The following is a 24,467-nucleotide window of genomic DNA, read 5'->3' as shown; positions in this document are numbered from 1 at the left end:
TGGCAAGCCTCCAGAAAACTGAAACATAAATCTAAATGATGTGGAGGTGGGGGTGGGTCACAGGATGAGTCTTGGACTTGGAGATCAGTGAGGAGATGGACAGTAGATATCTGGGGGAGAGGAGTGACTTTATCAACACTGTTTCAAAACCTGAAAGCTTTCAAAAACTAAATCTGGCAGTGACAATAAACTTGGCTAGGATCTGTGTGACTCCCACTGCAAGAAAGCCAGTAAGAAAACATGTGTATACCTGTGGCAGATTCATGTTGATGTATGGCAAAACCAATACAATATTGTAAAGTAATTAACCTCAAATTACAATAAATATATATATATATATATATATATATATATATACATAAAAGAAAAATAGCACAATAGGTTAAAAAAAAGGGTGGTGGGGGGGAAATCTCAAACATCATGGAAGCAAGGAGAATGGAGAAGAAATCCTTAGTGAGTCACATATGGAAAGCAGGTTGTTGGGGAAGATGTGACAGTAAGTTAGACGGTGATGGCCTCAAGTGAAGTTTAAGTTAAAGGTAGTTTTCAGTAGGAAGATCAAGATTAAGGTTAATTTTTCTCAGCAGACTAGCTCATAGTAAACCATTACTAAATATTTGTTCAGGTGATGAATTACATGAATGAATGATCTGGATTGAGGTCTAAATAGAAGAGTGGAAAATGATAATAGATGAATTAAAGCTTGTGGGAGTCAGTATGAAGAGGGTGAGGCTGGCTGCATAGAGATGGGAGTTAAGCAGTTACACATATGGAGAGAGGCCTAGGAGCTAGATTAAGGGTCTGCTTACCGATGCAGGAGATGTAGGAGACAGGGGTTCATTCCCTGGGTGGGGAAGAGACCCTGGAGGAGGAAACGACAATCTAATACTCCTGTATTTTTGCCTGGAAAATTCCATCGACAGAGGAGCCTGGTGGGTACAGTTCACGGTGTCGCAAAGAGTCAGACATGACTGAGTGGCTGAGCACAAGCACACAAGGACAACCAGAGCCCAAGGATCAAATCCTGGCCAGCACCTGATTCTGTGCAGCCCACAAGCTAAGAATAACTTGTGCATTGTTAAATGATCAGAAAAACATCTGAAGAAAAGAAATATTTGGTGACAAGGGAAAATAAATATTAAACTCAATTTTCAGTGTCCATAAATAAAATAACTGCTCTTTGGTTGTCTTATTATTGCAGAAAGGACCAGCCTGCTCCTTAAGCTGTATTAACATGCTAAAAGGACTTTATAAATATTATCTATATAAATCTCACTACAACCTATGAAACATAACTCATTCCCATTTTACCTACGAGCAAACTGAAGCTTATATTTCAGTAAAGTTCCCACAGTTCATTCCAGACTTCTCATTCCCCTTGGATAAAAGCCCTGGCTCGAAGTAGTGAGACCATGAGGTGCTTATAAAAGAGGGTTGAGGAGTGTGCTGAATGCTTACAGGGCAGCTTTGGAACAGAATCAGAAGAGGAGAATGGTTTAGGCAGACACATTTCTAAGACTGGTGTATGAATTAATTTAATTCTCATAACTGCTCTGTGATTTGGATTGTATTATTATTAATATCCCATGTTGGTATAGGGGTGGCCTTCTTAAAGACCATTTCCTAGATAAAAGGCTCAAACACTTTGAGTCTTTTCACAGGGACATCACATGGCCTCCAAAGATTCATCCAACCCTAAAAGTCTAGAATCCCTTTTTCAGAAGTACTTAGGAAAGGCTTCCAGTGGATTGAAGGGTTCCAGTGTCCCGCCTTCTTCCCCTGCGACTGGGCTCTCATACTCCTCATTCCCTCCTCCACCCTCATCCCCTAAACAGGCTTCTCAGACCTTTCAGTTAATTTGAGGTTGGCCGAAACATTCACTTAGGGTTTTGGTATAACATTTTATGGAAAAACCTGAATGACCTTTATGGCCAATCCAAAAGCTCCGTTCCTGAATCACAACAAACTAACCAGCACCTGAAGAAGTGCGGCAGAGTTTCAAGTTTAAATGTGCTGGGGTGTGAAGGCAGGAAACTCTCCTACAGCAGGCCTGGAGGGAGATGACAATCATTTGTCACAGATTCAGCAGCTGTCTCTAGAAGAGAAGGAAAGCCTTGAACTGGCCTGTTTCTTCTGTCAGTGTGGTTACTGCTTTGGTGGCCACTTTCCCACGGGGAACTTACCGGAGGCAGCTGCTGCCAAAACAGGAAGGGATCTGAATGTTGTCTGCTTTTACAACATTCTGAACTTGAGTTGTAAAGCAAGTTTCAGCAGTGGATTTACTGCTCTCTGTTACCACCTCCTTTTCTTCTAAGATAACTGTGGCCTAAAATAAATAAATTTATATTTTTAAAAATTAAAAAAAAAAAAAAAGATAACTGTGGCCCGGTGAAGTCTCAGGGGCACAGTCCTGTGCAAATACTGACTTAGTATCAGCTTTTGCACACCCAGCCTTGCCAGCACTTTCAGTTCAAAGCAAGACTGTTGTAGGGTTTGTGTTTTTGTTTTTGTTTTTTTTTTTTTTCTGGAAAGAACCCAGTGGGGAGTGAGGAGAGAAAGAAGGAACTAGGAAGGGAAAGGAAGGAAGTTAAACGTCCCTTCCCTCCCTGTCTCTCAGAAAACCAAAAATGGCATCTTCCATGAGGAGCTTGTTTACTGACCACAGCAGATATGTTGAGTCTTTCCGGAGGTTTCTCAGCAGTTCCACGGAGCACCAGTGTATGCAGGAATTCATGGACAAGAAGCTGCCGGGCATAATAGCAAGGTAACAGCAACAGAAAACAGGCCGTCTTTTGTGCAAGGGAAAAGCCTGGGCGCGCTCTGTGCAGTGATAGATGGGTCATGCGCGGCGGCAGGCTGGGCTGCGGGATAAGGGGAACTGATAGCAGCTCGGCTTGTCCCCGAGCGGCCCTGCACCCCGTCTGCCGCGTTTCAGTTAGCCGATCACTAGAAACATTCAAAAGCTCTGATTTGTGCGGATTTCAAGCTGCTCGGAGATAAGCCTTAACCCTTTGAAGGCACAAATTCACGTTCCTTTGGGAAAAGATAAGATCCAAATCTTTCAGATGAGATTTTTCGGCCCTCCTCCAAATTTTATGTTTCAAAAAATCCCAGAGTCTAGTGTTCTTTGAATTAGAATCAAATAATTACCAAATACTGTTTACCCCTGGGGATTGAGTGGATGCCTCTCAATTCTTCTAACACCCCTTTAAATTCATTTTCCTTATCCATTATCATAGTTACCACTCTCCAAAAGAAAAATTGTCTTTTTACTTTCAAGTTAATATTAACAATGTGGCCCTACCAAAGCATTTTTCCATTATCAATGAAACTCACTAGTTCTTATCCTTATGGCAGACTGCTTTTTTTTTTTTTTTTGGTGATTAATGTGTTCAATTTGTGCCAGAGCTGATAAGCATTATGAGAGTAACAGATTCCACATGGTAAAGATAATCAAATCACCTATCTGGGGGCGGATTGCTGTAACCTGACTCTGCTTCAGGAAATAATGATGGAAAACTGGGAAAAATGACTGTGGATACAATTTGCAACAGCGAAAAAAAAAAAAAAACCACCACCACCAACAACTGATATTTTAGTCTTTCTGCTGGATTTTTCTGTTATAGGCCTGAAATTCTTTCACCAGGGCAGTTAAATCTGCCTGACTAGAGAAGACATTGTTGGGTGTATAATATATGGAATTTTGTTTCCTTTTCTATCTTTTATTTGTCATGGTTCAGTTTTCAATTTTTTTAAAACTGAGCTTTCTATCATGTATACTATCATGTAAGAATTGAATCGCCAGTCTATGTCTGACGCAGGATACAGCATGCTCGGGTTTGGTGCATGGGGATGACCCACTGAGATGTTATGGGGAGGGAGGTGGGAGGGGGGTTCATGTTTGGGAACACATGTAAGAATTAAAGATTTTAAAATTTAAAAAAAATAAAAATAAAAAAAAAATAAAAAGATAAAAAAACAAAAACAAAAAACTGAGTGTTATATTTTAAAAAATAATAGGATAATAGGACTTCCCAGGTGGCGCCGTGGTAAAAAATCCACCTGCCAATGCAGGAGATGCAGAAGACACAGATTTGATCCCTGTGTGGGGAAGATCCCCTAGAAGAGGAAATGGCTACCGACTCCAGTATTCTGGAAAAATTCCATGGACAGAGCAGCCTGGTGGGCTACAGTCCACGGAATTGTAAAATGTTGGACATGACTGAGTGACTGAGCATACATACAATAGGAAAATAGAGCAAAAATCAAAGCAGACAGCAAATAAACAATTTTTAATCCAAAAACAAATTATAGTTTCTTTGGGTCTTTTTGCTCATTTCCAAAATTAAAGGTAATGAGTTGATTTCTGAGTTCTTTTGCAGTACTAAGCATCTGTGTTCTAGTCTGTGGTTATGCAGATCCTTAACTAAGTTTGCCTTATAGTGGTAATATCCAATTAGAAATCATCTGAATCATTTTAAAGTAATTTTTTTTCTGAAGGTGATGTGAAATGAAATTTAGCTAAAGGACTTTCAAAACTGCTACTTAAAGTTGTTTATCGGTTATCAATAGGCAACATGTCTGCTTAATTTTTCAATTTTATTAAAGCAAGATGTGCTCATATTTTAAAAAGTCAAATGATTCTGAAAAGTTTACAGTAACAACAACAACAAAAATAGTGGTTTCCTGCCCTAACCACTCCCATTCCTGATTCATGCTCTCTATAGAGACAATGACTTTCAACATTGTGAAATTATTAGTTATTTCTTATGGAATTTTCTTTCCTAATTCTAAATAACATGTTATTCTCTTCCTTAATTTTGATGTATTAAAAGTGCTAAATAAACATGCACATCTCTCTCCCCACCATGTCAATACAATATATATATGTACATATATAGCATGTATATATATGTGTGTGTATTTATACATGCATATATACCTTACATATGTCTAAATTTTTATTAGTTTATATCATATCATTTTGTCTGTACATATTACTCATAACTGAACAATGCATTTATACTATCATTACATTTCATTTCATGTATAACTTTTTGTTTTTCCTAGTTACCTATTGATTTTAGTTTATATTCTTAGTTTTCTATGTACCTGTCACTATTTATACCCCAAACAGAAATATTAATCTCTCAACATATTCCAACAGATCAAGTAATCTGTTAATTTTTCCTCATGGGAACATTGTTTCTGGACCTTTCTGTTCTTTTTTTTCCAGTTTGGCTTGATTTGCTTTTGGCCTGATAAGGGAATTTATTCACCTTATAGAAATTCTCTTCTCCTCTCTCCAGTACTAAATTCTCTAATTCTGGATTCCATGCTGTGTTTTTCTTGGTTTCTTTAATCTTTTAACCCCATGCTAATCCTTTAAGGGCTTTCTAAGAAAGAGTGCATGGGAAGTAAATTTTTTGAGACTTTGTATGTTTAAAAATGCCTTCTTTCTGCTCATCTTTGTTAGAGTTAGATAGTTAGGGTATAAAACTCTGCACTGAAAATGATTTTATACCAGAAATTTAAAGATATTTTTCCATGGTCTTATAACCACTAGAGGGCTTCCCTCATAGCTTAGTTGGTAAAGAATCTGCCTGCAATGCAGGAGACCAGTTTTGATTCCTGGGTTGGGAAGATCCTCTGGAAAAAGAAATGGCAATCCACTTCAGTATTCTAGCCTGGAAAATCCCATGGACAAAGGAGCCTGGCAGGCTACAGTCCATGGGATTGCAAGAATCAGACACGACTTAGCGACTAAACCACCGCCATAGCCACTAAAGTTACTACTGAGAAACCTAATGCCATTCAAATTCTTCATCTTTAGCTTGTGACCTTTTGCTACTGTGTTTTGTTTTTGGTTCTTTTTTAGGATCTTCTCTTATATCTAATATTCTGAAATTTTAAGATAATAATTTATGGTGTAGGTGTTTTTCACCCATTTTTGTGTGTAGTCCCTGGGCCATTTCAATTAAGATTCAGATCCTTCAGTTCAGGGAAGTTTTGGTATTATTTAATCATTCCTCCCCTCTTTTTTTGTCTTTCTGGAACTTTTATTCATCAAACAGAGGACCTCCTAAATCAATTCTCTAATTTTCTTCTGTTTCCAGTTGCTCCCAATTTTATCTTTCAGCCCTCTATTGTTCAGTATAGTGTTTTTAATTTCCAAGAATATTCCTTTATTATAGCATCTTGTTCATCTTTCATAGATAGTCTACCTTCCTTTATCTGTTATAAAATTGTCCTCTGCTTTCTGCATGTTTCTTCTGAATTCACCTTTTCTGTTTCTTCTGGTCTCTCTGTCATTGCTTTCCTGTTAGCTCAGTCAGTAAAGGATCAATCTGCAATGCTTGAGACCACCTGCAAAGCAGAAGACCCTGGTTCAACCCCTCTGTTGAGAAGATCCCATGGATAAGGAAATGGCAACTCACTCCAGTATTCTTGGTTGGGAAATCCCATGGACAGAGGAGTCTTGCAGGCTATAGTCCATGGGGTTGTAATGAGTTGGACATGACTTAATGACTAAACCACCACCACCACCATGTTAGGAGAGCTCCCCAACTACCTGATAGGCCTTGGTTGTCCATCCAGTTAAATAATGAGGCATTGAAAATTGGTTCCAATCCTCTTTGTGTACGTACTGAAATAGTATGTTGAGCAGCTGACTTGTTGTAGTAATTAGATGTGGACTTAGCTCTTGATGGAGGATTCTCAGGTACCAATATAGATAAGTTTATTGGTGAGATGGGTTATTTCCTCAGGGAAGAATTATTCAATCACCTGTCTGGGGGTAGAGAGCAGAGTGAGGAGGGCTATAGTATATAGCTATAAATAGTAGCTTATTGTTGTCATCATGAGTACATCATAAGAAATGCTGGGCTGGAAGAAGCACAAGCTGGAATCAAGATTGCTGGGAGAAATATCAATAACCTCAGATATGCAGATGACACCACCCTTATGGCAGAAAGTGAAGAGGAACTAAAAAGCCTCTTGATGAAAGTGAAAGTGGAGAGTAAAAAAGCTGGCTTAAAGCTCAACATTCAGAAAACGAAGATCATGGCATCTGGTCGCATCACTTCATGGGAAATAGATGGGGAAACAGTGTCAGACTTTATTCTGGGGGGCTCCAAAATCACTGCAGATGATGACTGCAGCCATGAAATTAAAAGACGCTTACTCCTTGGAAGGAAAGTATGACCAACCTAGATAGCATGTTGAAAAGCAGAGACATTACTTTGCCAACAAATGTCCATCTAGTCAAGGCTATGGTTTTTCCAGTAGTCATGTATGGATGTGAGAGTTGGACTGTGAAGAAAGCTGAGTGCTGAAGAATTGATGCTTTTGAACTGTGGTGTTGGAGAAGACTCTTGAGAGTCTTTTGGACTGCAAGGAGACCCAACCAGTCCATTCTGAAGGAGATCAGCCCTGAGATTTCTTTGGAAGGACTGATGCTAAAGCTGAAGCTCCAGTACTTTGGCCACCTCATGGGAAGAGTTGACTCATTGGAAAAGACTCTGATGCTGGGAGGGACTGGGGGCAGGAGGAGAAGGGGATGACAGGGCATGAGATGGCTGGATGGCATCACTGACTCGATGGACATGAGTTTGAGTGAACTCCGGGAGTTGGTGATGGACAGGCAGGCCTGGGGTGCTGCGATTCATGGGGTTGCAAAGAGTCAGACACGACTGAGTGACTGAACTGAACTGAACTGATTGTTGTCACATGTAATGCATTTAGAACCTTGCCTGGAAAATAGCAACTTTTCAATAACTCTTAGGTATCATCATACTACATGAAATGGAATAACAGTATTGTCTAACTCACAGAGGTGTTGTAAGAATTCAAAGGGTTAATTCATTACAGATGTCCGATGAAAAGTGTTAAAGTGTTAGTTGCTCAGTCTTGTCTGACTCTTTGCACCCCCATGCACTGTAGCCCACTAGGCTCCTCTCTCTATGGGATTCTCCAGGCAAGAAAACTGAAGTGGGTTGCCATTTCCTTTTCCAGAGGATCCTCCAACCCAGGGATCGAACCTGGTCTCCCACACTGCAGGCAGATTCTTAACCTTCTGAGTTACTAGAGATGGCCAATCAGTTCAGTTCAGTTCAGTTCAGTTGCTCAGTCATGTCTGAATCTTTGGAACCCCATGGATTGCAGCATGCCAGGCCTCCCTGTCCATCACCAACTCCCAAGGTTTACTCAAATTCATGTCCATTGAGTCAGTGATGCCATCCAGCCATCTCATCCTCTGTGATCCCCCTCTCCTCCCACCTTCAATCTTTCCCAGCATCAGGGTCTTTTCACATAACTCAGTTCTTCACATCAGGTGGCCAGTGTTGGAGTTTCAGCTTCAGCATCAATCCTTCCAATGAATATCCAGGATTGATTTCCTTTAGGATGGACTGGTTGGATCTCCTTGCAGTCCAAGGGACTCTCAAGAGTCTTCTCCAACACCACAGTTCAAAAGCATCAATTCTGCAGTGTTCAGCTTTCTTTATAGTCCAACTCTCATATCCATATATAACTGCTGCAAAAACCATAGCTTTGACTAGATGGACCTTGTTGGCAAAGTAATGTCTCTGCTTTTTAATAAGCTGTCCAGGTTTGTCATAGCTTTTCTTCCAAGGAGCAAGCGTCTTTTAATTTCATGGCTGCAGTCACCATTTGCAGTGATTTTGGAGCCCCAAAATATAAAGTCTGTCACTGTTTCCATTGTTTCCCCATCTATTTGCCATGAAGTGATGGGACCAGATGCCATGACTTTAGTTTTCTGAATGCTGAATTTTAAGCCAACTTTTTCACTCTCCTGTTTTACTTCCATCAAGAGGCTCTTTGGTTCTTCACTTTCTGCCATAACAGTGGTATCATCTGCATATCTGAGGTTATTGATATTTCTCCCAGCAATCTTGATTCCAGCTTGTGCTTCATCCAGTCCAACATTTCTCATGATGTACTCTGCCTAGAAGTCAAATAAGCCGGGTGACAATATATAGCCTTGACATACTCCTTTCCCAATTTGGAACTAGTCTGTAGTTCCATGTCCAGTTCTAACTGTTGTTTCTTGACCTGCATACAGATTTCCCCACGAAGACTGAGGCAGAACTTTGGGTGTCTTCTGAGGTGGTATGGGTCAGCAGAGGACTGCTGTAGGGGCAGGGGCTTTGGGTCAGTAGACCTGGGTTTGGCATAAGCCCTATTGGAGGAGGTCACCATTAACCCATCATAGAGCCACTAGAACTTACATAGGAGTGGGGAAACAGACTCTGCAAGGGCACAAACAGAACCTTGTGTGCACTAGGACCCAGGAGAAAGGAGCAGTGACCCTACAAGAGATGGCCAATAGGTGCAAGTTATAATGCCCAACATTACTAATTCTTAGAGACGTACAAATCAAAACTAAAATAACGTACCACTTCACACTGATCAGAATGGCCATCACTAAAAAGTCAACAAATGACAATTGCTGGAGAAGATGTGGAGAAAAGAAAATCCTGCTACACTCTTGGTAGGAATGTAGGCTTGTGCCCCCCCTATAGAAAATAGTGTGGAAGTTCCTCAGAAAGCTAGAAACAGAATTACCATATAATTCCAGCAATCCCACCCCTGGGCATATATCCAGACCAAACCATAATTCGAAATGATACGTGCACTTCTATGTTCAGAGAAGCACTTGTCACAATAGCCAAGACATGGAAACAACCTAAATGTCCATCAACAGATGAATGACTAAAGAAGATGTGGTGTATACACACAGTGGAATACTACTCAGCCATAAAAATGAACCAAATAATGCCATTTGTAGTAACATGGATACAACTAGAGATTATAAGTGAAGTGAATCAGAAAGAGAAAGACAAATAGCATATGAGATCTCTTATATGTGGCATTTAAAAAATGGCACAAGTGAATCTATCTATGAAACAGAAACAGAATCCTGGCCATAGAGAACAGACTGTGGTTGTCAAGGGGGAAGGGATTTGGGGAGGGCTGGAGCAGAAGGTTGGGGTTAGCAGATGTAAGCTTTTATATACAGAATTCATAAACCACATGGTCATATAATACAGAGAACTATATTTGATATTCTGTGATAAACAGTAATGGAAAAGAATATAAAAAAGAATGCATGTATCAATGTATAATTGAATCACTTTGCTCTATAACGGTAATTAACACAATGTTGTAAATCAACTGTATTTCAATAATAAAAATTCAGAAAAACGATTCATGCAAATTACATAGCTGTGCTTAGAACAATAATAAGTTGGGTACTTGTCATGTGCAGACACATTTCTAAAGGATTCACATAAATTATGTCACTTAATCCTCACAACTCTTTCAAAAAGCAGATACTATAATTATAACCCTATATGGTAGGAGGTATTATTATACTATTTCTTAGTAATAAAGGTACAGAGAATAATTCATTCAAGGTAACATATTAGTAAGCTACAATTTCAACCTATGTGCCTAGGTGCTCTGCTCTGTAACCTCACTATTCTACCCACAGATAGAAGCATCTTCAAGAATTAGTCAAGTGCACAGACAGGGATGGGTATATTAAGACTTGTGATCATGAGTTGGAAGATAATTAGAGGCAACTGAGGAAGGCAACTCATTCACAGATGTTCTTGACTCTATGCTTTCTAGTATTTTTAAGAACCCTGGTTGAATCTGTGTTCTTCCTGTCTCTCTGGTAGGCTCCGGACTTTAGCCAAAAACCTAGCTTGTTTAGCAGCCTAAAACACAGACAAGCACCATTCTTTCAGTTCACGTTTCCCCTCCAGTCTCCTCTTTTTCCTTTTCACTCTTTCATCCTTTTTCAAAAATCTCTATATCTTCTTTCTCTTTACCAATTTCACTTTTAATCCCACTGCCATCTGACTCCAGCTCTCAACTTCCTTTAAAGCTGCTGTTATCAGATATTCATATTGCCAAATTCAATGAAGAGTTGTCTTCTTTTTTATTATTTAGTTGTACACTCTTATGCCTCTGACACTATCATTGGCTTTTTTCCTTCTCTAATTCTCCCATCACCTCTCTGAGCTTTCCTGTTTCCCTCTGTGTCTTCTTTGTGTGTTCCCCCATTATCCCATTACTTTTAAAACCTGGTACTGTGTCATGATACCACTATTATTCTCTTTGCAATATTCTTGCGAGATAGACTCTGTTCTCTTAATTTTGACCATTGCTCTATGATAATTCTCCAGAATACATCATTGATCCAAATCTCTCTTCTACCCAACTTCAGTATTGCATATTCAAATATCTGCTGAATTCAGATTTATCAAAACCCTAAAAACACAAACAAAAAACTGACAAAACATATAAATGTCATAAAATTACATCCCCCAGCTTCTTTTTCAATACCTGGTCATCCACACTGGAAACATGTGGCAGTCACTGTGCATCTCCTACTTTTTTCTGACCCATTATTTAAAAAAATTTTTTTTTTTACATCAGTCTAAAGAAAGTCCTACTATCACATCCCAATCCATCAAGTCTACTCTATTCCTATACAGAGTCATAAACTTGGCTTTTATTATCTCAAAATTCAACTTGAGAGAAAAGTAGTATTTTACTCATGTTTATATATCAGTGCCTAGGACAGGCACATAATAAATGTTTAATTAACATCTGTTTATTGAAAGGAAGTTAGCAAGAGGAAGGAAAGAAGGCAACTATCATAGAGACAGTATGAATCACCTTAGCTTTTCTCCCATCTACAGTGAAAGAAGTGTGTGTCACTTAGTCATGTCTAACTCTTTGAGACCCCATGGATGGTAGATCACCCGGCTCCTCTGTCCATGGAGTTCTCCAGGCAAGAATATTGGAGTGGGTAGCCATTCCCTTCTCCAGGAGATCTTCCCAACCCAGGGATTGAACCTAGGTCTCTTGAATTGCAGGTGGAGTCTTTATCCTCTGAGCCACGAGGGAAGCCCATTTACAATGAATGGCTTATTATAATGACCAGACTCAAAGGTCACTTTTTCTGCTTTTATTCTCTGAACAGTCCTTAAACAAATGTTATTTCCTACCTCTGAGATGTCTATAGTGCTATTTCTAAAAGTCTCCCAGTTTAAGACTGTTAATGAGTGGAATCTTTACTTCCAAAGATTTGTAAAGACAGCAATATAATCTTTGAAATGATCAACACCTTTCATATTGGCCTAATTTTTGTTCACTGTAATTTTCATCTGTTCTCTTCAACTGGACTTGATAATCAGATTTTATAAACTTCCTGGCACATTTTTCTTAAACTATATAATCTTTTTTTCAGGATTGGAGACACAAAATCTGAAATTAAGATTCTAAGCATTGGCGGTGGTGCAGGTATGAACAATGCATTTTAAAATTTGTATTTCACTCCAGACATCATGAACTTCCCTCATAGCTTAGTCGGTAAAGAATCTGCCTGCAAATGCAGGAGACCTGAGTTCGATTCCTGGGTTGGGAAGATCCCCTGGAGAAGTAAACGGCAACCCACTCCACTATTCTTGCCTGGGTAGCTGGTTACAGTCCATGGGTTCTCAAGAGTCGGACATGACTTAGCGGCTAAACCACCAAACATCATGCTGCTTGATGGCAATTTTGTTTGTTCTTTAGAAAAGCCATTTTCCTTCACTTTTGGAAGAGATTAGTTTATTAAAACTAATGAGTGCCATATCACTTCAACTAAGATTAATGTCCCCATATATTTATGGGGTCTAGGACATCAGATTTCATTATTATTTGTAATAGGGATAAGTATGATTTTATTTTTTCAAACATATAAAAAGCATGGAAAAACATAGAATAATTTTGAAGATGACATTGAACCAGATGATTTAACTGTTCATAGTAAAGGAAAATTTCAAAAGACATTCCTTAAGTTTGTGCCATTTAAACAAGATCCATAGACGGGTTAGTGGTTTGCAAACTGTTGCTGGTGCATGAGGAGACAAGCATGCCCTAGAATGTAAATCAATACACAGCTCCTTTCATTGAGAAAGCATCACTATGGAGAAAAGTATGCTTCATGACATAGTGAATTTACCCCCTTGTGGCCCCACTCTTTGAGTTGCCGTGGCCTAAGCCATTCCTTTCCTCTGACTCAGGTTCACAGCTGCCCTCTCAGCATTCAGCACACTCCGCAACTCCCTTTCATAAGCAGTTCATGGTCTCACAACTTAGAACCAGTGCTTTTATCCAAGGGGAAATGGGAGGTCTGGATAGGCAGATTAATGAGGGTGTAGTTTCTACCTCTGCCACTAATACTCTGTGTGAACCTGGCTAAAACATAAGCTTCAGTTTGCCCATCAGTAAAATGGGGGCAACGAATTATGTCTCATAGGTTGTAGTGAGATTTATACAGATAAGTTTATAAACTGCTTTTATAAGGTGCAGGTAGGTCCTTTCTACAAAATAAGAAAATTTATCTCCAGACTTTGCCACATATCAAACTCTTGAGTAGTGTTTGATTTAAATTGCTAGTCATCTGAAAGTCTGAGTTAATATAATGATAACACATATAGTATATATAATAATATATATTAACATAATATATAGTCATATTATTTATGTTATATAATGTATTCATATATAATAATATAGAGTCATATATATTATGTATGTGTTGAGATCCTTATTATTGTTTTATTTTAAAACAATCATGGAGTGATGGTTAGTAAAGGTTACCACTTGGTAACAAGTGAACACTGCATTACCACTTGTCACACAGTGTTAAATAGTGGTTTCTTGAGTCTCTTAAGTGTAATTGTTCTAATCCTACATGAGTGAGTTCAGTTATGGCAACACAACACATCTTAACACAAAGATAACCAAGAGCCCTCCAATGGAATAGGATAGTTTTTTATGTCATCTAGTGCTCATTTTTCATAAAATACACTGTGATATAATGTAATAAGGACTGACTGTTAAAGTAGTTTTACTTTATTATCATCTTTCAGCAAGAAAACAGAAACCAACAAGGACAGGTAATGAAAGATACTGTCATGAATGATCTAATACATTGTGTTTAAGCTAAAATACTCTATTATTGCTTGTGATATTTTATGTCTTAAGGATTATAAGATTGATGAATTGCTCAAAGAGTGTCCTATTAATTCATTTAACCAAGACAGTCATTTCCAGTGTGTTTTGCATATGAATTTAAGGCCACCACAGGCAATGAGACTTATCATTTGATAGTGTCACTTGTGCTTGGACAAGAAGAGAAGCCCTACAAGGAAAAGTAATTAAAAACAGTCTCTACCATGGCCAAGTTAATTGACCTTTTAATATAAAGTTAATTGAATTTCTAATGTAAATTTATCCAGATGCTTATAAGCTATCTAGAGAAAGGAACATTTGCCCTACACAGTGATTCCTTACATAAAGGTGCAAATAGGGGCTAATATAGAGAACTTTTCAGAACAGAGGGAGTAATGCTTGGTGTTCTTCTGACTGAACCTTAACATTGTATTAATAACAAGCTCTGCCTTGAGGGGAATATGGGTGCCCGTTAAGGTCACTCTTCATAAGACACTGATCAAAAACATAAGAACTGCAAGAGAAATTCAAGCTGTAAATACTTAGCTCTCACTGCTCGAGTAAGATATGAAATCAAAAGTAATACACTTAAAATCCCTAGGTCTAAAAGCCCTTGGCATGAAAGAGAAGAAAGGTGTTTAAAGGGAAAGGACACCCCACTCAGTTAGTTTGAGTGTTTATATACCAACTGGGAGATACTTATCTAATAGTTTGTCATTGACTAAATGCAAGTACTGGGTGTGCAGAAGAAACACACTTTATTATATAGTGAGGAACTTTCTGTCCTTGCCTTAGAGAAATGGTCTCCCTGCATGTTTCAGGATCTACAGTGTTCCTGAGATTTTGCATTATCCTGTGGCTAAGTATCCTTAAAAATCCACTGCTGAACTCCAATCCCCAGTAGATAAGGTCATTGGCCCTGCCTTATACCTTGTGTCCTGCTCTAATGCATCTTACAGGGTTCTGCTCCCGTCTCAGCTTATGAGCCTCTCTGTTTTCACTTCCTAGATGTTTTCTTCCTGGATGCCTAGGCACCTCTAGATCATATTCTCCATATATTTAATGCAAATATTCTCTCTGCATTCACAATGGTGCTACCACTTCTTACCATCACAATGAAAAAAAATCTACCGAAAGAAACAAACTAAAAACTTTCTTAAATCAGATTCCGGCATTTATATTACTTAATGTTCATGCTGTTTGGGGACCTATTTGATTTTCGTCTCAGAACCATGAGTAGGGGTGCTATGCACCCTTTCTGTCTTCTGTCTTTTCTATTTGTTGTTGTTGTTGCTGAGTTGCTTCAGTTGTGTCTGATTCTTTATGACCCTATGGACTGTAGCCCACCAGGCTCCTCTATCCATAGGATTCTCCAGGCAAGAATGCTGGATTGGGTTGCCATGCCCTTCTGCAGGGGATCTTCCTGACTCGGATTAAACTCACGTCTCTTACATCTTCTGCATTGGCAACCAAGTTCTTTACCACTAACTCGATTGGTATTTGGGTGGAGAGGGATTTCATAATCTGAGGAAGAATGTAAGAATTTTGAAAAAGGTATTTGGCAATTCAGTTCAGAAACCAACCAATTATTAAGGCTCTGTGCAGTTCAAAAGAAAGGAAATTGGTGGAAAATTTTTTGGTGTTACCCATAACTGATCTACCACATCAATAAAACACAGTTAATAAGCAACATTATTATTCATAGATTACGTTTACTGTTAGGAGAATGTTTGAAATAAATACTATGGGTATTCAAAGGGAGGAAATCAGGAGACAAAAAATCATGTACAGAAATACAGACCATGGAGTTTTTACAGAGGCCAAATGAGGGTAGTGGTTTAGTCACTAAGTCGTGCCCGACTCTGGAGACCCCATTGACTGTAGCCTGCCAGGCTTCTCTGTCCAGGGGATTCTCCAGGCAAGAAGACTAGAGTGGGTTGCCATTTTCTGTTCGAGGGGATCTTCCTGACCCTGGAATAGAACCTGGGTCTCCCGCCTTGCAAGCATATTCTTACTAATTGAGCTATGAGGGAAGCCCAGAGGCAAAATAAGGAAGTGTAAAGTTGTATATGTGCATGAGTTTGTGTGCTTTAATGAAATAAAGTGCGCAGTGGGAATGCTTTATTTGAGGTATCAGAGCATTTGTGTCGTGCTGATTTCAGCAACTGTTTTTAGATATTGAGAGGAACCACATTGTATTCTAAACCTTACAGAATATGCTTTTTGGTCCATTGTCAACATTGATGCTTCCTAAAATTAAACTACCCAATGGAGCTATTATTCAGCCTTTAATGAGTATTGTCTTTATGTTTGATGGTACATAGAGAAAAAGAAACCCATATTCTTTTTGGTAAGGGAGAGTGCTATTAATTTGCAGTGCACACACTTATGCCTGGAAAAATGTTCCAGAAAGCAGTAATGGGCAATGTGTTCTTGCTCTGGGCTCTGCTAAAAGGAGAATCATTTTATCTGTTTCATTGTTCAATTCTTATGTTCAAATGCCAGAAAATTTTATTAGGTTTAAACAGGACTGTAACTTAAATAATCTCATTGTATCCAGCTTTCTACTTCTTTTTATTAACCTATTATGTACCAAATCAGCTGTCATACCTTATATAATAGTGTTTACATTTATACAAAGTTGTTCAATCCACTGAAGCAACTCACATATGAAATACAGGTGGTATGGACCCTCTTATATAATTTTTCTGATAATAATTATGCTGACATGTTGAGAGGGGTTAGGTGGTTTTCTTCTATGACATATAAACATCAACAATAAGACAGAGATTAAAATATAGAAGAGAATTTAGAGATCATCAACACCCTCATTCTACAAACTAAAAACCTGAGAACAATCAAGAAAGAATAAAACCTAGGTCTCTTAACTAAAACAACAATAGTCCAACAAACTGTACTAAACAGATATAAAAGTTAATTATTGACTTGGCAAAAGAGAGACTGGGTATTTAGTAAGGACCAGCTATTTGGAAATCTAATTTTATCAGATTTTTAATCTTGTTTTCTTTCATAAATGACATGTTAAGGTGACCCTGAAGTTTAATTTTCTAAGCGAGGTGAATAGAAGTTGAAATGAATGTAATTAAGGCAAGAACTGGAAAAGCTGGTCTATCCAGTTTAGAAGCAGAAGCTGGTAGAAAGCAAAGGTTAATGTTTCCAGTGTCCTCAGGTAAGCCGCCAGTCTACATCAGCAACTAAGGAATGATTGAGGAAATACAAGGAAATGCAGGATTTTTTTGCCTGAAAAAAAAAAAGTATTTGAATATGCTTATTGCCATCTTCAGATATTTCCTATTAAGCAAATCACAGAATATTTGGCCGTAAAGAGCCAGTGGTTGAAAGAGAAAGTTTTTTGTTGTTGTTCAGTATTAGAGTTTATAAATGATCAAGATATATGCTTTCACTTCTGAAAGCACGTATCTTTGGATGTAAAGAGCTACCTGTCATGTTAGGAGTATTAGCTTAGGCTGGAAAAATACTTTTCACATATGCTATTCAAGGGACTCAGGCACTGACATGTTGGGTAGTTGGGCTACTAAAGGTGCTTTCAGTCCAGTAAACCTATGATCTTATGAGTAACCTTCTAGAAAGAGTGGTGTGGCACCACTTTTGGTTATACTAAAGAAGTGAAATTCAAATAGAACTTCTAGGCATGCAGATTATTTTCAGTCTGGATTTGAACTGCTTTATAACTTGACCTGAGTAAAACTGGTTCACTTATGTACAGCATTTCCTTCACAACCAGAAGGATATGGACTTGGGTTCTAGTTAATTATTAACCTGTAGGATGTAGGGCTGTCTACTTCAGATAATTGGGGGCCTTAGATGTAAAGTATTCTTATAGGTATTCATAACTATGCTATTTTAAAATAAACTATTCTCCATATGTAAGTTTACCAAAATAGTTTACCTGTATTGTATTTAAAACTTTGAGTGAAGTATTGTTAAAGACAGGTATACTACAGAATTGAGAGGCATGAGCATAATACTACAATATTGGCACCACTGTCATTAAAACCAAAGTAAACAAGATTGTTTTGGCTAATTCAATAAGGCCTGAAGCAGGAAAACAGGGTTTAATGAGCAGAGTGAAGACAAAAGTATCATTATCTGCAGATTAAATGACTGTACACTTAGAAAAGCAAATAAACTCAGTCGTGCAGCCTTACAATTAATAAGAATGCACAATAAGAATGTAGTAATGGCCTGATACAGGTGAAATAGGAAGAAAGCAATATGGTAGGTCCGCATTTCTTTCTGCCAGCATTTTAATGTTTTTCATTTACAGGTTGGCTATTTACGATGTGCTTAGAAAGTTCATGGCATGTGGCTATCTGTAATTTTGCTGAGGGACAGATTTGTGTCTGCCCAGTTCTTATGCCAGTTTAGGATGCATTCTCTTAGTTGGTGAATGTGCTCCTACCTGACATAAACTAGTGAATAAAATTTTGTGATTTAACACACACAGTCATATAGCCCTGGTGTAGGTTGTCTATTTCCACTCTCATTTCCATCCTAATCTTATATGCCACAAGGAGGTTGGGGGGAGCAGTCCTAGAGATTGGGGGTCAAAACCCAGGGTCTTCGAGGCTTTGTCTCTATTAACAATAGCAAACTGATAGAAATGGGTAAGTAGTATTTAAAAAATGTAAATTGAAAGGTAAGGCAAAATTTAATCTTTTTTTGAGTTGTTTGTTGAATATCACTACACCTCAATGTTCAGAACCCTTTGGGACATTTTCTTTAAGTTTGTGTCTCAGAGAATATTTTGGTAGTAAGGGTTTTCTTCTGCAGTTGCAAAGCATTCAGGCGGTATTCTTCCTGGGCCAACAGCCAGAAGACACGAAAGCAAATGGCAATGCCCTTTTCCACTCAGAATTTATATTTATAATCCCCTTCCTGAGACTCTCCAGCTATCTTAATATTCTACTCTCATCTTTCCATACCAACAGAACTGCCTCCATACTGAGGTTCCCAGTGTAGAGGTGGGTGGAGAAAAGAGAGAGAGAGAGAGAGAGAGAGAGAGAGAGAGAGAGAGAGAGAGAGAGAGAGAGAGAGAGAGTATGGGGGAGGGAGAGAGTTGCAGGGGGTGAGGGGCGCAAGAGAGAGAGACACAGAAAGGGAGAGGGAAAAGAAAAAGACAAGAAAAGGGATCTCATCAGTAATGTTTTATCTTTTGCACTGCAGCTCAAAATCAAGTCCGATTTTGCTCTGGTTGCAAACTCATAGCAGAAATTATTTTTCATCACTAAGCAGAGAGTTATCTGGGCAATTTTTCTCCCTAGAGACAATTCTCTGTGTGTGTGTGCCTGATATTCTGGTAGAGGGAACAAGGAAGATCGTAATCTTAATGCAACATGTAATAGAATAAATTTTTTCCTGCTGATTATCTAAAGAACTCATATATATTTTGATGTGAGAAATGAAGCTAGAGTAGATGGAAATCAAATGGCTGGAGATACTGTGACTAGCCTTTAATCCTCCATTTTCTTGACCTGGAGGATGTTTTTATTTGGGGCATAGCCTCAGGGTTCTCCAGCTGGGCTTTGTGTTTCATTTAATGTAGCTCAGTCAGAAAGACAAGCCATCATAAATACATGATGAGTGCTCTTTCAAATTGTCTTTTTATTATGGAGCTGCCCATTTAGAAAGGCACATCTTCATTTCCTTCTTTCCCAGCCTCCTTGAGACTTCTCTTCAATATCACCTTTCCCAGGAAGCTTACATGATCACACAATTGAAAATCACGAACTCTCCCATCATGGCTTCCCCTGGCTCTTTTTTCCCTTGGTTTTAGGACTTATCACCATCCATAAAGGTTGAATGTTTTGGCCTGTTTTATTCATTGCTGTATCTCCAGTGATTAGAACCTAGCATTTAGTAGGTGCTTAAAAGTATTTGTTGAATTCATATATGGTAGCTTCAACTTATTGAATTATTACTATATATCATGAGCTGTGGTAAATTATATCCATATAATGCCTTTAACATTTACAATGACCTGCAGCATAGACCATATTATCCCTAATTTAGAGATATGTAAAGGGCAGAGATATTAACAAATTTGCATATTTCCATTGAATACTAAATTTGAGTCCAATTTTGTCTCTTTATAGCCTCTAACTTTTACTTTTTTTTTTTCCCTTTTTAATCCAATGACCTTGGATTTTAAGCAAAAAGGCAACATTCCTCTGCTATCTTATTAAGTATATCCTTGAAATTCAGGAAATGAAAAGTTGTCTGGACTCCACCCTTTCCCTATTGAAATGGGAAACCAAGTTCTGTTCATGGACCTGGAGCTGAAGAATGAATTCTAAAAATTTGTAAACATACAGGCAAAGTTAATTTTAAAGGATAGAGAGGCAAAACTCTGAGCACAGACACTGAGAAGGAGTGAAGCACCCCAAAAGGTGCAGATAACGGTAGTGTATGTCTTTATTAGAATTGATCTGTTTGTATTTGGTTGGTTCGGGGCCAGATGCATGTGATTTCTGACCAGTCAGTTTAAATGTCGCAGTATCTAGTTTGTCATTTTTGTGGCTTTCTTTTGGTTCCCAGTTTCTCAGTTTCCCCAGACATTGTGTTGCCATCCCTTGACCCGTTCTCAAGACTCCAGACCATCATTTAGGGACCAGATGTATGTTTATGAGTTAGCGGTCCACCTGGAGTTCTTTTTCCTTGATAAACTGAACAGCAGTTAATGATTGTCTTGTCCTGGGTCTGAATGTATTACGACCCTCCAGACCAGGGAAGCATTCTTCTGAATGTCTAGAAACGGGAACAAAGAGTTTAGCTTTAGGTTAAAGAAGTGAGATGCTTACTTGAGAAGACAAAAATTGAAATTAAAAAAAGGGAAGTGAGGTCTCAAAGTCCTATACTGTCTAACAATTTCTGCCTCAGTATTTTTGAACTTTTTCTTTTAAGTTTCACTATCAGAGGTTTCAATTATATATCTCTCTTCAAATATAGGCATGATGTGTTTAAAATATGGCCCATATGAAAGCAAGATATAATCACAAAAATATCTGACTGTAAAATTAAGTGAAACACTCAACGTAGGTCAGAAAGGAGACATGGGAAGTCATTCTAAAGTTGTGGCTGATTTGATGGACAGGGTAATGCAAAGGAAAGAGGTTTGCAAGAAGGCAATTTAAAAATTTTAGTTTTCATTTAACTTTCCAAATAAAAAAGTCAGCATATTCTGTTTGATAGAAAGTAACACAGGAGTGAACAGAAGAGAAAAACAAAAACAAAAACACAAACCAGGCTAATAGAAAATAATTTCTGATTCATGCCAACACATGTTAGGATTTCCTAACTTTGCTCAAGCTTTGCTTATTGATAAACTGAGAAAATCAGTTACATCAACATAAAATGCCAAGACTCCAAAATCATTGATTTGCTTTGGAAGACACAAAAGGAAGTGAGGGTGAGGGAGAAAGAAAAAGGAAACACAGGAAGATTGAATATGGGAATAAAGTTGTTTAATCACTATAATTTTCCATTTGTCATGGAAAACTTTGCAGATTTTGTTCCAAAACTAGAAACACACAGCAAGGTTTTATCTAACTAACTGAAACAGCTGTTGGCCTAAAAGCTTAGGATGTCAACAATAAGTAGTCTACAATTGTGAGAGTCATCATTAAGTAATAAGAGACCATATTAGAACAGAGATTGACCATACAATGAACAATGAAATGTTCATTATTTTATTTTTCATCAACAATAAAATGAATAAAGTATTGCTTTATCCCCCTTAAATGTGGTTTTCTGGACCTGAAAGTTAAGATTCCCAGAAGGCTTTGTTATACACAATAAAAGCAGCAGGCTGCTGGCTTCTACATTTCTTCTGTTTACCCCTGAATTTGCTGAGAATTTCTGAATTATTTGATTGAGTCACTTCCAGTTACCTTCCCCCATTCTTTCAGCATGATAATTTGGCTTGTGTGCTCTTTCTTAAAAATTAATTCATTTATTTTTGCTGCACTGGGTCTTCATTGTGGTACACGGGCTTGCTCTACCTGCATTGTGTGGAGGCTTCTCTTTAGTTGTGGTGCATGGGGTTTTCATTGTGGTGGCTTCTTCTTGTTGCAGAACTTGGGCTCCAGAGTGCATAGGTTTCAGTAGTTATAGCATGAGGGCTCAGCCACCCCAGGAAATGTGGAATCTTAGTTCTTGAACCAGGGATCAAACCCATGTCCCCTGCATTGGAAGACATATTTGTAACCACTGGACCACCAGGCAAGTCCAGCATGTTGTGTGCTCTTTAAAAGCATATATAGGGTGATTAATATCTAATATTGAAACACATTCATATTATTATGGCCCCTACTCAGAAGGATTCAGTTGAAAAAGAACAAATGATCTTCTTCCTTTTTTCCCCCATTGTTTGAATCCCTTACTGCTGGCTTATGGTACTTCCCTGATAACTCAGTTGGTAAAATAATCCGCCTGCAATGCAGGAGACCCCGGTTTGATCCCTGTTGGGAAGATCTGCTGGAGAAGGGATAGGCTACCCACTCCAGTATTCTTGGGCTTCCCCTGTGGCTCAGCTAGTAAAAATCTGCCTGCAGTGAGGGAGACCTGGGTTCAGTTCCTGGGTTAGGAAGATCCCCTGGAGAAAGGAAAGGCTACCCACTCCAGTATTTTGGCCTGGAGAATTCCATGAAATGTATAGTCCATTCGGTCACAAAGAGTCAGATACAGCTGAGTGATTTTCACTTTCATTTTCATGGTACTATAGTCTGTTAACCCTTCACGTGCTTTTCAGTGATTGATGATCAAAGTTGCTCACTTGCTCAGAGTAGCATTTGAGTCCTTGATACCCTTTAATAAACTCATTGGAATCAAGCCTTTGCTTGTTTTACTTAGTTTTACAGTAAGATATTTTTTGTGATTATATCTTGCTTTCATATGGGCCATATTTGAAACACATCATGCCTATATTTGAAGAGGGACATATAATTGAAACCTCTGGCAGTGGAACTTAAGGAAGAATTAAAAGGTTTCAAGTTGATCAGGCCAGCTTTGGAGAAAACTGTCACATAGATTTCTTCATTCTCCACTTTAGCATCCTTCCCCTACTTCCTCCCTACCCTAATCCCCACCTACTCCCATCACCAGTACCAGGGACATTCATTATACCATTAGACAACTCCCTTCTCCTAGTCAGGCATCTTTTGTTCCTGATTTATCTTCCTCATCTCCTTCTTCCAGCCTGCTCAGTCTTATGACCTATGCCTCTTTTTCACCTGCCATATCTAACCTTGGAAAGGTTCTGTTAATGCCATTTATGCCAAAATGTTAAAGACTAGTGTCATTTTCATATGCTAGTCTTGCCAGCACATAAGTATTTTAGTGAAGGTCAACATCATAACTAAGAGAATAAAAGTGCAAAACTTAATTTGGAGGCATTAGTAATAGGGAAAGAAGAGAGATTTTTAAAGAGAAGGACTCAATGATAACAATAAAAATAATGAACAGCTAACCTTTATTAGGTGCCAACCCTCTTTTGCAGTGTGCTTTATGCACATTGTCTCATTTAATCCTCACACCCAATAAATTATGTACTATCATTATTGCTGTTTTTCCGATGAGGAAAATACAGTTTGGAGAGAGAAAGCAAGTGGCTGAAGGTCGTAATACCAAGTCAGTGGATCAGACAGGGGTGGAATTCAAGTCTATCCAACTTACCACAGTCTCTCTCACATTGTCACCTACAGGCTGAAGTTTGCTCAGGGCAGGTATTTATTTGCTCCTCTTATCATTTGCCTGGTGTAGTGCCTGGCACACTGTAAAATAATCAATGAATCACTGGTACATGAGTGAATGAATAAATATCTATTTTGCCATAACCTCCTTTCCATTTACTTCTCTGGAATCACCTCTTTCCTGGAGGCCCTGCCTTACCTACACATTCTAAAACACTAAATTGCCAGCAGTCCCACATATACAATTTCAGTTCCTGTCCTCTGCCTGCAATCTCCATTTCCCCAAAGTCCCCAGACTAACTTCCACTTACCCTGTAACACAGAGCTCAAGAGTGGTCTGCCATGCAGCTTTCCAACTCTCTGGCCTCTTGTTTTATCCTCTCCATCACCATTTCCTTCCTTCTTCCCTCCGTGGCCCTACCCAAGTCAGGGTTCTTTGCATGTCTGTCTTTTCTACGAGAACATGATGTTTTTGAGGGCACATGTCTCATACAATTTTTATCCTTCTTTTATACCCAATATATTTTATATAATTCTGATCTAGCCTAATTTATCAATTCTACAGCATATTTTTTTCATATTTTAATATCACAGATTGGTATATATCTTCCAGCTGGTGAAATCTTACAATTACAATTGACAGAGTTGTTTTTATTTTATGACTTAGTGATATAAAAGAAGCGTTATTTTTATCCTATAATC

The 24,467-nt window shown here is 38.4% G+C and overlaps 1 protein-coding gene across 1 annotated transcript in view; it reads left to right on the top strand.

Annotated features, from left to right (window-relative positions):
• Positions 1-2,627: 2,627 nt before the first annotated feature.
• The window catches only part of HNMT (histamine N-methyltransferase), a 42,418-nt gene continuing 20,578 nt past the window's right edge, over positions 2,628-24,467 (top strand). The window contains exons 1-2 of the mRNA XM_068969117.1: positions 2,628-2,764; positions 12,284-12,336. Of these exons, the coding sequence (XP_068825218.1) occupies positions 2,628-2,764; positions 12,284-12,336 (190 nt within the window). The remainder of the gene's footprint in view (positions 2,765-12,283; positions 12,337-24,467) is intronic.

Source organism: Capricornis sumatraensis, chromosome 3, assembly GCF_032405125.1.
Source record: "Capricornis sumatraensis isolate serow.1 chromosome 3, serow.2, whole genome shotgun sequence".
Lineage (NCBI taxonomy): Eukaryota > Metazoa > Chordata > Mammalia > Artiodactyla > Bovidae > Capricornis > Capricornis sumatraensis.
This window is presented reverse-complemented; position numbering and strand designations above follow the sequence as displayed.